General features: G+C 36.4%; 1 protein-coding gene across 3 annotated transcripts in view; it reads right to left on the reverse strand.

The window, feature by feature from the left end:
- Positions 1 to 14,017, reverse strand: part of Cntn5 (contactin 5) — a 1,203,203-nt gene that overhangs the window by 63,009 nt on the left and 1,126,177 nt on the right. For all 3 annotated transcript variants that reach the window (XM_045146290.1, XM_045146292.1, XM_045146289.1), the window contains 2 exons: positions 13,004 to 13,162; positions 7,394 to 7,543 (listed from right to left, as the gene is read on the reverse strand). In XM_045146290.1, the coding sequence (XP_045002225.1) occupies positions 7,394 to 7,543; positions 13,004 to 13,162 (309 nt within the window). The remainder of the gene's footprint in view (positions 1 to 7,393; positions 7,544 to 13,003; positions 13,163 to 14,017) is intronic.

A 14,017-nucleotide genomic window follows, 5' to 3' on the forward strand; every position in this document is an offset into this window, starting at 1 on the left:
AAATTTTATGTTGTAAGCATCAGCTCAGCTTGCACACTGCCTCTGAAACTGAAGGTACATCTTTTCTTTGTTCTCTTTGTGTGTATGTGTGTGCTTGTGTGTCAGATTCTGCTGTCTCTGCCTCCTGCCTCTCCATAGGAGGCTGGCATTACAGATGCTCCCAACTGTAATCAGCTGTACATGGATTACAATGCAGATAGTCTCATGTTCACAGTAAATACTTTAAACAGAAAGCCATCTCCTGAGCACTGAAGGCATATATCTTGAGTATATTTTTTAGGAAATAAAGAAACTTGTCCTAACCAGAATGACTGTCTGACTTAAAAATATGGTCTGCCATATGAAGCATACTGTTGTTTTTTTCTTTTCCTAATAACTGAGATTTGGTTTTAGAGGTCTCTTGCTTGCTATAATTTTTGTCTTTTCTTATTCTTACTGAGAACCATTTCTTTATATAATTAAATTACTCATTGGCCTGAATAAAGCCATAATGTTCATTTAATAGTATTTTCTTTCAGATTTTACCAATTACTTTAGTGGAACACTACATGTTTTTCTATGTAATATTTTCTTGAAAAGCAGTCCAGGAAGACATTTACAAACCTCACAGCCTGTGCCCTTTCTCTGCACACACCAGTGCCTGACCACTGGGTATTTTCTAATTGGTCCCAGTAAATAATTCAGTCCAAGTTGGCCTGGCTTTCAAATCCCCATTAAATGTCATTTACAGTCAGTGCACATGCTCCTAAAGAAAGCTAATCCAGCCTCATTGTATATTGCCTTATGATTTTTCATATTTTAAAACTGCTTTTATTAGTATAGAATTTGAATATGCATTGCATGTATTACTTTGTTTTACATGTATTATTAGTAAAGAAATAGAACATACATTATATTACTATTTTATTGTCTCTCCTATAACTTCTGAACCCAAAATTTCTAAGTAACTACCATGGATAATATATAAGAAGATACAAATAAGAGAAGGAAACAAAAGAGGTATCTTATCAGTAGTTATAGGATACTGTACAATTGAGGAAATTGTAATGATAAGTACAACAAGTCTCCACTCAAAATGAACAATGCAATGACCTTAGATGCTAGGGTGAGGCTGGTTAGAGAAAACTACAGACTTGTAAGAGATTGGGAAGCCTGTTTTCTTTCTTAGTACCCTTCTCCAGTTCATACGAATGCTATGATAGCCTTCCAACCCCATTTTCTATCAAGGTCAGTAGAAGAAGAGCAAGGGAACTAACTTCTATAGAGAGATTATATGCTTACCTCTTCTACTGTAGGTACCTGATGATCAACTTTAACCTTGTGTAGAATTCTCCATCAACTCAGACCTACCAGAGCAGAGGCACAAATAGTTTTTGGAAGCATCTAATATTTCAGGGATTGATGTGGAATGGTTACTGTGAGCCAAGGGGAAATTATGGAAGGAAGGCTTTGCCAGGACTGGTGTAATCATGCCTCAAGCTAGGAGCTAAGATGCATCCAAAAACCCAAACCCACCTCAAAAGAGAAAGAAAGGGGCATGTAGGCAAATGGTATCACATGCAGCCTTCAGTATTCAGTGATCAAGCACACCGATAGCATCACCTACACAGACGTTTTTCTTGCTTTGAACTGATAAGTGCCATAGCAGCAGGAGCAAGGTGGAGGAGGTAGTGGAAAGCAGAGGGAAAAGGCAGCTTGCAGCTTTCGGGTCAGAACAAGACTGGGATAAAAGAGGAGAATATGGAATTGGATGAGATATTAAAGTTTTATTTAAATAAAATTGGATTTATTTTAATACGTAAAAATGAGATCACCTTAGAATCAAACAGTGCCTGGGAAATATTTGAGGCTGAGATTGTAGATCAGACAGAGTATAGTGAAGAAGAGTAGAGAGAGAAAAATAAAGCTGTTGTTTTGTGTTTTGTTTTTAGTTGTTTGTTTTTTTTTTAATTTTTGTTTCCAGGGTCTCTAGCCACTGCAAGAGCACTTTAGATGTATGCACCACTTCTGTGATTCTGGCTTTATGTGGGTACTGGGAATTGAACTCAGACTAGTAGACTTTACAAGGAAGTGCCTTTAAGTACTGAGTCATGTCTCCAGACCCTATTTTAAGGTTAAGGGACAACATTGTCCAGTCTGTTCAGTGCACCCATTGCCAAAATATAACGCAGTACAGAAAGTATAACAGGGAAGATTTTTATCTGATTGGCCAGATGATCCTCATATCTGGTGGAGCATTGAGCTCTTAAATATGGAACAGTATTTTTCCTTGTGTGGTGAGAAATGCTTGTGCAACATTTTACATTTCAGACTCAAAAGGGAATGGTGGGGAGAATTCAATGTGCTAAGCAACTAGAGAGCTATTTCTGGTATGGAATAAGCATTTTTATATATTGATAACATTATTTTTCATTTTATACTTCTTTTTTGCTTCTTTAGCTTTCTTGTTTTCCTATAAAACCTAAAAATAAAAGTGTTATTTGTTTGCACAATAGAAAACTTAATTTACAGACTCAATAATAGCTGGAGAAGTATATAAACACCACACAGAAAGATCAGATGTGGCCTTGGGAAGGAGTCGTGTGCACATACATTTAACTTGAAACTGTGTCCTCAATATGAAAGGAGCTGCTTTTGCATGGTTACTTCTGCTTAAGTCCCTATTTTATAGGAAGGATATCTCAGATGGTGTTGTAGTCTGTTTCACACTACTGTGACAAACACCTAACCAGAAACAACTTATGGAAGGAAAGGGTTTATATCAGACTTACAAATTCTAGGGGAACACCATTAATGGTAGAAGAAGCTGGCTCAGTTCCATAGACCCAAGCAGAGACACTATCAAACAGCAAGTAAACACAAAAAAGCAAGAGCAGGTAGAACTAAAACTTCTCATCCCACATCCTAGGGCTGGACTCAAGATCCACCCCTAATGACATGCCCCTTCCCCAGTAGAGTTCTGCCCACTGACACTCAAGATTCCAGCCTGAGTCTATGAGGCCATACATTTATACTGCTGCAGATGGTTATGGTAAAATAACAATTCATATTTGCATACATTATCTTATTTAATATCACTGTCCAAAGGAGTACATTATATTTTCCCATTCTATGCATATAGAAATAAAAGCTCAACTTTAGGCATCCTTGTCTATGTTTACTGTGCTAGTAAATGACACAGAATATTAATGTAAACCTAAACACAAATATTATTAGCAGAACTTCCTTTCTGTAAATATATATGTGCATATATAATTAAAATTTTAAACAAAAATTGTAAACATTGATATTTATACCAAGACCATTGAAGATAGCAGGTAATGTAGAGAAAGTAAACCCTTCCTAAATGACAAGTTATACTTAAATATCTTCTTTTGACTCATCCTCCAAGTGTTACAAATGTTTAATTTAGAAAATGTTAAAGTTCCAGTAACTGAGATAATTGTTGCTGTTGTATTCATTTTATATTTTTCTATTTCTCTCATATTAAATTTTTCAAATGCATTTCATAGTACATGATTTTCCCTTTTTTAACTGTCATATTTTCTTTTATGAGAGAGCAAGAGAGAGAGGAAAAAGAGAGAGAGAGAGAGAGGGAGAGAGAGAAAGAGAGAGAGAGAGAGAGAGAGAGAGAGAGAGAGAGAGAGAGAGAGAGAGAATTGGCTGTCAGGGCCTCCGGCCACTGCCATCAAACTCCAGATGCGTGAGCCACCTTGTGCACATGCACAACCTTTGCATTTGTGCCACGTTGTGCATATGGCTTATGGGGGAGCTGTGGAGTAAACCATGGGTTCTTATGCTTCACAGGCAAGCATCTTGACCACTGAGCCATCTCTCTAGCCCAAGTATCCCAATTATTAAGAAGTGGAACTGAACTAATTTTATTTGTTATTTTCATTAAAAAAAAATCTGCTTGGATAAATTCATTGTACCAAGTACTGGTTTTTATAAGGACATTAATACACAATTAGATAATGTACATTGACCATCCCCCCATTATACTGTCCACTCACTATTCATTAGTTGGCTTATATTGTCATTTGGACTGAGAGCATTTTGATGACTAGAAGGTTCAAAATACACTCTACAAGAAATTTGCAAAGAAATCTTACTTGAGGGGATGTGGAAAGGAACATTTTCAGCATAAAAATGCTTTCGTAAAGCTGCTTTAAAATTCAGAATTTTTCTAATGTAAGAGAAATTTACAGAAGAATAATCTCTTATAAGCTCAACACCCTAGTGTGATTTTTCTCTCCTAAATAAATCTGCCCATTTTCAAAGTTTAGTTGGTCCATGGGAACAGGCTCATCTTAAATACAGGACAGTTGCTTGTTGGTGGTAGAGCATGCCGCTGGAGACACTGTCTCAAGATATTGGTGTCCCTTCTAATCTGTGCTGCCTGATGAAACAGGTATAAAACTCAACACTTGGTTCAACACCATTAGTAGCTCTAGCTGCATATGGCATCTGAGCAAAAGAAGCATGGAGTGGGTAATAGACATCTTCAACTTGCTTTCAGAGGAAGCTTCATGCATTTTTCATAGTGTGTCTCTTCTCATCCATAAGATTTTAATGGACCAAAGCATGTCATGTATATAGAAATCATGATAAAATGTAGGGACAAGCAATGCATGATTGGGGTACTTGCAGAAATACATGAAGAAGTCTTTTTAAATGCATCATCTGATGACAATTTAGCTTAAAATGTGAAAGTATGTTTCTAAAAGCCTTTTTAATAGCACAAGGAGATTTACAGTATAAAAAGTTTAGGAGAATTATTCATTCTACATGTGTGGCTGCTATTTCAGGCTCTGAATTAGGCAGTAATCTTTGTTTAGACAAAATTAACAATTTGCAAAGTAAGGTAAAGCTTTCTGGAAAACATGTGAGCATAAGCATTACTCTTGCCAGCATTTCAGAATCTGCATGGTGAGTGCCTAAGATGAAGGACAACTAGCCTGCTGTGGTCTCAATGAATGGACACCTGTACATAATGCAAGCATGGCTAATTCTGTGTATGTATGAAATTCAACCAGGAAATTATTTTATTTGAGACCACACTATGTAAAAGTAGCAGACAAGGAAAAAGAAAAAAAACTCAGAAGGCAAATTACAAAAGCAGAAAAGTAGATTTTCTGCAGATTTAATCTTTTCCAACATTAAAGATATTTTCAACTTTTACTTTATTCCTTGCTTATTTTTTTAAAGGAAAAATTCCAAGTGTCTGTTGTACAGATTTTACTACTGAAGTTATTGGCAAGAACAAATCAGGCCTTTGGGATCTTTACTTTCTTCCTTTCTTCCCTCTCTCCATTTCTCTTCATCATGAGTGGTATATTGAACTGTTTGCTGTTTTATTGATTATTAGCTTTGTTAGAAGTCTAACATCTCATTTTTTGTCCAGCTTTTTTATTATAATATAAAATGGACACAGCTAATCTTTTAGAGTTTTATGTGAATTTGTCTCTGTCTTAATCCCTAGCATGGTTAGGTATGCACAAAAGAAATTAAAATACATTTTTCTATTAAAATATAATGCAGTGGGCATGGTTGTTTGTGTCTGGGATCCCAGAGATAGTGACAGAGGTTAGTAGGATCACACATTTGGGGCCAGGATGTTACATGGAGCATTTGTGTCTAGCCTGGACTATATCGAAAGACCCTGTCTCAAAAAACATAAAACGAAATATGTTGAGTATTAGTATCAAAAGTTGTTTTAGATTCCAAACACACAATGGGAAAAAGGGACACAAAATCATCATTTGCAGCACACGTCATTTAAGACAAATATGATGGTTTATCAAAACAGAATTTGTTTTTCCTTCCCTGTATTTGATACTCAGCTCCCTACTTCTCTAGTGTTATCAAATTGCTCTCATCAAATATCTGATGTTTGTGTTTAAGTATATTACTAGGTATTTTCTTTTTAATTATATATTTAATTGGAAACAGATGTAAATACACAGATAAAGAGAGATAGAGATAGAGATAGAGAGAGAGAGAGAGAAACTTACAGAGAGAGAGAATGGGCATGCCAGGGCCTTCATTCACTGCAAGTGGACTCCAGATGCATGTACCACTTTGTGCATCTGGCTTTATGTGGATACTGGGTTATCCAACCCAGGCTACTAGGCTTTGTAGGCAAAGTACTTAACTGCTGAACCATCTCTCCATCTTGGAATTTTCTTAATGTACACATTATATATGTATTTTAATTGAACATATATGCAGGCTAACATGATTCTTTGATGTTTACATACAATGTGTAAATATCCAGTCAGAGAAATTAACATTGCTATCTCCTTAAACATAGATTATTTTGTTCTGTTGGGAATTTTTGAACTTTTCTAATTCTTTATAAAATTAATACAGAATGTTATAGGAATATAAAAGATAGATCTTAGAACCCAGGGTGGTGGTTCATACCTATAATCCCAGCACTTAGGAACTGTAGTCAGGAAGATCAGCAGTTCAAGGTCAACATTTGCCAAAAAGTGTGTTGGAGGCTAACCTGGTCTATGTGAGACCCTGTGTACTATATATAAAGTAATTAAAATTCACCCCAAAACTCTTTAATATTTTTGCTTGTTTCTATTTCTTTCAGGTAATAGGAACAATATCTTAATTTATTTTTAAATGAAGCTGTTAATATCATTATATATATTATCATTAGAATTTTTAAAATCAGAGCTACTTATTCTGTAGTAGAATTTTTATTTTTCTAAATTTTGGAGCAGATGGCTATTTCTTAGGCATTATAAGTATAATTTATATATGTTAGGTGGTTAAGGGCAGCATAGGAGAGTTCTAAGGAACTAGACTATAATTAAAGAAAAATGTTATGACTGGGAGAAAAGAAAGTGAGCCAATATATTCTGAATTTTATGGGTATTTTACATTGGGTACATTCAGAATTAGAAGAATAGACTAATGACTTCAATTTCATAATAATGTGGAGATGGTTCAACTTCTGGAGAAAACTCCAGTTTTTAAAAAGTTGAAAACAAGGGCTGGAGAGATGGCTTAGCGGTTAAGCGCTTGCCTGTGAAGACTAAGGACCCCGGTTCGAGGCTCGGTTCCCCAGGTCCCACGTTAGCCAGATGCACAAGGGGGAGCACATGTCTGGAGTTAGTTTGCAGAGGCTGGAAGCCCTGGCGCGCCCATTCTCTCTCTCCCTCTATCTGTCTTTCTCTCTGTGTCTGTCGCTCTCAAATAAATAAATAAAAATTAAAAAAAAAGTTGAAAACAAGGAAATGAAACAATTATTATATATTTTTTATAAAGGGCAGGACCAGCCACCTAAGGCAAACCAACAAGTATTATGTCTAATGCTTTCAGAGTGATGAGAGGCTTATGAAATGCAGCTTTACAGTATGAACACTTAACCTCTTACCTGCTTCATTTGTGCGAATCATTCGAGATGGGGTACTTGGATCTCCTGTCCCAATTGGATTGGTGGCCACCACTCGAAATTCGTATTCCACCCAGGGGTTTAGATCTACAGCCATGGCTGACTCCATATCTCCTGTTATGACTTCTGGGACTATAGAGAAAGGGACACTTCATGTCATTAGGAGGAAAGAGCATACACCTCAAGTGCAGGTCAGTGATATCACCATTACTGGTCCTCACCTCCTCACAATGTATGATCTTGACACTTCCAGTGCCTCTAGAACAATGAAAGTACTGTATGTCAAAGCTAACTGAAGCTAGAATTCTTTCATCTCATCTTTACAGCAACGTATGACTTGATATGTATAACTTGCCATGGTCTACGTAAAAAAATCATTGTTTTTAATACTCTTTGCCCCAGATATGAGGAAAAGCCACACAATTAGCAAAGGGTATATATTTTTTCAATTTCTAGGGAAAATGCTTGAGAAGTTTGTCTTCCCCAAGTTCTCACAAATATATTGTGTCTCCTGGCATTTCAAAGCATCAAATTAGGAATATACCATGTAATTAAAAATGACAACTATTAAGGGTGGTATACATGAAAGCTCTGATTTCTCCTTTGATTAGTTTTTATTGCATTTAGATTTTTATGAAAACAAAGTTGTCAATTAAATTATTGTGTACAAATGCCATTTTTACAAGACATATACATAGTTTGGAGGCTGGTTTTCTTCTTTTCTTATCTCTATAGAAAACATTGGTGGAAGGACAATTATTACAGGACAACAATGGAGAACATGGAAAATCTTCATCATGATATGCAAAAGCCCTCTGGATTTACAAGCAAGTGAAGAAACCAAAGACCAAGAGTGGAATTTGGGGTATTGACTTGATGAGGGTTCAATTGTACTATGGCAAAGTGGAATTAAATCATCCTGAATTTTCCATGAAAATATCTTCCAAAGTATATCAAAAGACTGTTTCCAAACTAGCAGCAATGCAAAGGGACAGAGAAAGGAGCACAAGCTGGTAGTGGTCTTGCTGACACTACAGAAGTGACCAGCTGACTCTTTCCCACAGTGACATGAGATATGGAGGGATAGGGGAACTATCCCCATCCTTCTGCATTGGCAACTGAGCAGTTTTCTTGCAGCTTTAGAGGTCAGCAAAAGGCACAGTTGGGCTGGTGAAATGCTGAAGCATCAAACATCAAAATGAGATGCTCCCCGACCTCAGCACCCTCTAGTCTTGCACTACCCGCACCACCACTGTGCCAACACTTGTCTTATGCCTGACGAGATTTACTGTGCTGTTTCATTCACTCACACTAATGTAAGTTGCCTTTAACAATTTAAGGCATGTAGACCATCATCATTACTATTACTTTAATACCAGGATAATTCCATCTATTTCATTTTCTGCCCAACTCATTTTAATTCCCAATTATCAAAGTTCTTCCCTTGTGAACTCTGAACTTCCAAATCCATCATTAACCAAATTCTCCATGTATGTAATGTCTTCTCAGAATATTCCTGATTTCTCTCCATGATGGAAATTAAGACATGTGATCCTTCTCATGGGATGACTCCTCTAAGGTTCATGGAGAAGAACAAGCAGTTCCTTCTGATTCCCCATCCCCACTTCTGATAGGAAAGTGGAATTCTCCTGTCAGTATACAATCATGCAGGTAGTTTTCCAACAGGAAAACAAAAACAAAAAACAGTTCTTTCACCTTCTCCATCTAGTCCTTACACAGGTTCTATTTTTCATTTACAGCAAAATTTCCTGATTTGTCTGTGCTATTAATGGTTTTCTTCCCTTGTCTCTTGAATCCATCCCAGTCAGTCTTTGAATTCCATTTTCCCACCAAATCCCCTGTCAAGGTTACAAAGGTCTCTATTACTTGAAGTTCAAGTTAGTTTCCTATCTCTTCTCTTCATTAATCTGCCACCATGCTCTGCTGCAACTGACTTTCTTTTGAAATGATTTTCACTAGTTAGCTGTGGTTTCGTCTCCACCTGGATATGCCACACCAGTCTCCATTGTTAGTTCCTTTCCTGCTACAGATGTATCCGGGTTCTACCAAGCCTTTCCCATTTCCTACTAGCAGCAGATTATGCCCATGTCCTCTAGATTATGATGGTTTCTAGATGCAAATGTTCAGTGGCATATGTGATATTTCTATTGGCATAGATATGCTAGGGGTTCTTACTTAGAGACTGACAATCATGTTCAAACAGATGTTTCAGCCAAAATCTTGGAACCATTTAGAATTACTTTATTTCTCCTTCATTCCACTCAAATCCATAAGCAAATGATGATGCCTACAACTTCATGATTTTTCCACTTCTCTTTGCAAAAAGAATCCTAGTTATTTGTAGGAATTTTTCTCCTATTTTGTTTTTTCTTGAACTCTAGTTAGACAGACTTTATCATTCCATTGATATTGATTGTTTCAGTCACCAATGTCATCTGTATTCCTAAAATCAATGACGAGGCCCAGTTCTCATCTATTCACATGCCAGCCACACTAAACAATTACTCTTTTCCTTCATACACTTTATTCCTCTGTTTTCCAGATGACAGTATTTGATTTTATTTTTACATCAATGTTTTGCTTTTCTCTGCCTTTAACTGGTATATTCTATTCTATTAACTGGTCTACGTTTTCAACCAGTGGAATGTTCCAGGGGTAGATTTTCATATTCTTTTCTTATTATCTATATTTCTCTTGAAATTAGTATATTCAAAGATTTTAATAATAATTTATGTTCATAAATTTAGAATTTTTTTTGTTTTGTTTTTTGGAGGTAGGGTCTCACTCTCAGGCTGACCTGGAATTCACTATGTAGCCTCAGGGTGGCCTTGAACTTATGGTGATCCTCCTACTTCTGCCTCCTGAGTGCTGGGATTAAAGGCATGTGCCACCATGCCAGGCAAATTTAGAATTTTTTACTTTAACATCAGCCTCTTAAAATCTAGATACATCCAAGTGGCTACTTAATTCTTAATTCCTGTTAGAATTATGCAGAAGATACATCAAACTTGATATTTCCCTAACTAAGCACATGATCTGGCCCAGTGATATAACTTCTCCATGTGACTTTGTGATAACCCCGTGCTAGAGTTTGTCAGGAAGAAAAGAAACCATACGATTTGAATTTTATTCTTTTCATATCCAGATTGTTGGGAATTCCCATGATTTCAACCTTTCTAATATTTTCAAATTCTGGGCATTTTTATGACCATTTTTTCTTGTCACTGAAGAAGCACCATGACTCAACTTCAATATCTTCCCAAGTAGTTTAGTGACATTTGACTTGTCCTTTCCATGGTCTGTTCAACATAGCTTGAGTGAATGTATCTCCAGATATGACTCAGAATAACAAACCTCCAGTGCCTTTCTATTTATTTTAATATAACCCATGTTACTTGTTATTGTCAGTATATCTTCAACTACATCCTTCAGCATGTCCTCTGATTTTCATGTTATTCCTCTCTCACTAGCTTTTGAGAGCTTCTATGTGCATTAGTTCTAATAGTTTTACACTGGTCTTTTCTTCTGTTTGAGCTGATTACCCCTGGACTTTGGGATAGATCAATCCCTGTCTCCTTTAAAGTTCACTCAGATGTAAGTCTACATAATATGCACTGAGTACTATATTTATAGAAATTGCTGCTACCAACTGAATTGTGTCCCATAAAATTCCTGTGTTGAAGCTTTAACTTATAGTATGGCTGTATTTACAGAATAAACCTCTAAAGAAGTAATTAAGATAAAATGAAGTCATAAGAATGATGTTCTGATCTTAGTATCCTTGTGAGACACCATAGTGCTATGTGCATGTCCCTCTGTCTTAGAGATGGTCAGGAGATAACTATCTTCCTTCCAGGAACAAGGCCCTCATCAGGAAGCATAATGGCTATCACCTTAGTCTTAAAATTTCCACCTTACCAACTTTGAGAAAATATATTTCCAGTATTTAATGCATCCAGTCTGTGCTGACCCATACTATGTTCTGACCATAGTAGTCCTGGTGCCCCTCACTCAACACAATTTCTTTGCTTTTGAAAAAATTCACTCCTTGTATAAGTTACTTTCTCATTGACAAAATACCTGGCACAAACAACTTAAAAAAGAGAAGGGTTTAATTAGGCCTACAGTTCCAGGGGGATATTTCTTTCCATCATGATGGGGAAGTCATGATGGCAGGAGCTGGAAGCTGGCTATTCACAGTGCAATAAAGAAGTGGCAGGAGAACAGGAAGTGAGGCTGGGCTCTAAAACTTTAAGGCTTGCCCACTGTGACCCACTGTCTCCAGCACGGTTCTCCCTGTTAAAGGCTTCATGCTTTCTCTAAACAATGCTACCAGCTGGGGATCATGTGTTCAGAACATTTTTAAACCATAACATTCCCACAGCTCTCAACTTCTAAGTCAGTATACATTTTACGTGCTTATTTTGTCCTGCTTATTGTTTGTGCCCACCCATAAGGATGCAAGCTTTACAAAGTCAGGGATTCTGTTATCATTATTCTATAGTATATCCCAAGTATCTAAAACACTACCTTGAAAGTACTCAAAAATTTTTGCATAATGACTGAAATTATAGTTCAAATTTCCAAGTGTGATCAAAATTGGCAGTTAATCTGTGCTTGAATCTTAATGTAATTACTGTTGGCTTTATTTTAAAATAAAATATATACACAATATCTTCCTACCAAATACATTTCCATTGCACATGTTTCATAGTCATAACTGTAAGCTCACATCAACATCACTGTTTAAAATTGTATATTCACGTTAGAGTAACATTTAGAAATAGATTTGAAAATTCTGGATTTATTTTTTCTTAAAAGAGATATAAAATAGTTGAAAACATGAGTTGAAGGTATTAATATTTACAATAAAATAGAAAATAATATAAAATAAATTGCAAGCAAATTTGTTTTCATTAAGTTAGGACTTTGATTTGAAATTCAATATTGTAGAGATTAAGGGAGTGGATGATTTATACCAAGGAAAGCATATGAAAAGCTTTATAAATACTTTTATAGAAAGCTATTATTTCTGAAAACATGAGGACAACTTGTTTTCAAAGAAATTATGTACTTCTGAGAGAACATGGAAGTGATTGAAGGTAGCAAAGGACTGCACATTGATGCAATAACAGAACTCATTGAAATCTCTGTCCTAGTAAGAGTCCCATCCAAGAATTTAATTAATAAAATACCAAGTAAACCCGTGAAATTGAAAAATTTAATCAACCAACCAGTGCATGGAAAGAGATTTGATAACTGTGATTTTGCGAGAGGCTGGGACTGCCCACAGGAGCTCCCTGGCCTCTTTATCCACCTTCTTTGTAGATCTGAAGCTATTTTAAGATGCAAACATACAAACATGATGTGTTCTCTCTTTGGAAACAGAACCAAGGAAAGGAAGTTAGCTTGCTGTTAGCAGGTTCAGAAAACAATCCACATTGGTGGCCAATATTGTCATAAATAACGAGTTTCTGAAAATCATAAATGTTTGTATGTGAGCTAATATGCCAATGCATATGGAGCCCTAGTTGGCTGCTCTGGCTGTCTGCTGTCTGGGGAATCTCCTACCTGTCCTTACAGTTTGCCAGCCCAGAGAGAAGGGACTGCGAGCCTGCAGGTTGTAGGTGGAGATGGGGCTGTGGTTGTCAGTTGCTGGGCTCCATGAGAGTGTGGCGGTGTTTTCGGTGATTTCTTCCACGATGACTATCCCAGGTGGGCCTGGGGGACCTACAGGAAAAGGCAATGGGTAAAGATCATTATCAGGAGCCATGAGAATTGTATTTCCAGTGTGGATCTCATAAAACGATATAATCATCATAATGAAATATGTGTTTCTTAATGAAAATTGACAGCACAAAATTATGGAATGTAACTTGGTTTCTAGGATTTCTTGGGGAGGGGACTTAATTACAGATTGGATGCTTTTCTGACACTTTGTGCTCGGAGGCAACCACCAATTATAATTATATTTTATAGGAAAAGAAAAATAATTAGAGCAGACACTAGGATATGAATGCCAATATCAACTATGGTTGTTAAAATCAATCACTACTCACAGAGGCAGCAACAGACAGGCAATGCAATCATGAGTAAAGATAATCCCAATCATACTAACAAGCTATAGGTGGATAGAGCCAATTTTCATGCTCAGAAACCTTAAAATATGCAAACACTGTGATGCGTTATATCAAGCACGCTAGATATTCCAATGTAGGAGATAGAAAGAGTTCTGAAATACTGGTGGTACAAACAAGGTAAGCCCAGGGCAAAGAAGTGAAGCATATGTGACTCTGTGGGGAATTTAAAGGAGACTAATTTGATTCCTTGTCTGTGTGGGGGTAGAAACATACTCAATCACAAGACAAAAGGTTAATTTCCTTTTTAATACTGAACTTGGTATGGAATAGATATGGCTCATCTACATGTACATGGCTTTCATTTTCAAGAAATAATTAGGATGTGATTTGAGGAGAAATCTCCCATTGTATCATTATTATGTCTAAAATCATGGCTTTAGTGACATTAAATGAATAGCTCTTTGCGTTTTAGTGGCTAAAGGATATTCTAGTTTTATTATGGATA

This window comes from Jaculus jaculus, chromosome 3 (genome assembly GCF_020740685.1).
Source record: "Jaculus jaculus isolate mJacJac1 chromosome 3, mJacJac1.mat.Y.cur, whole genome shotgun sequence".
Taxonomy (NCBI): Eukaryota; Metazoa; Chordata; class Mammalia; order Rodentia; family Dipodidae; genus Jaculus; species Jaculus jaculus.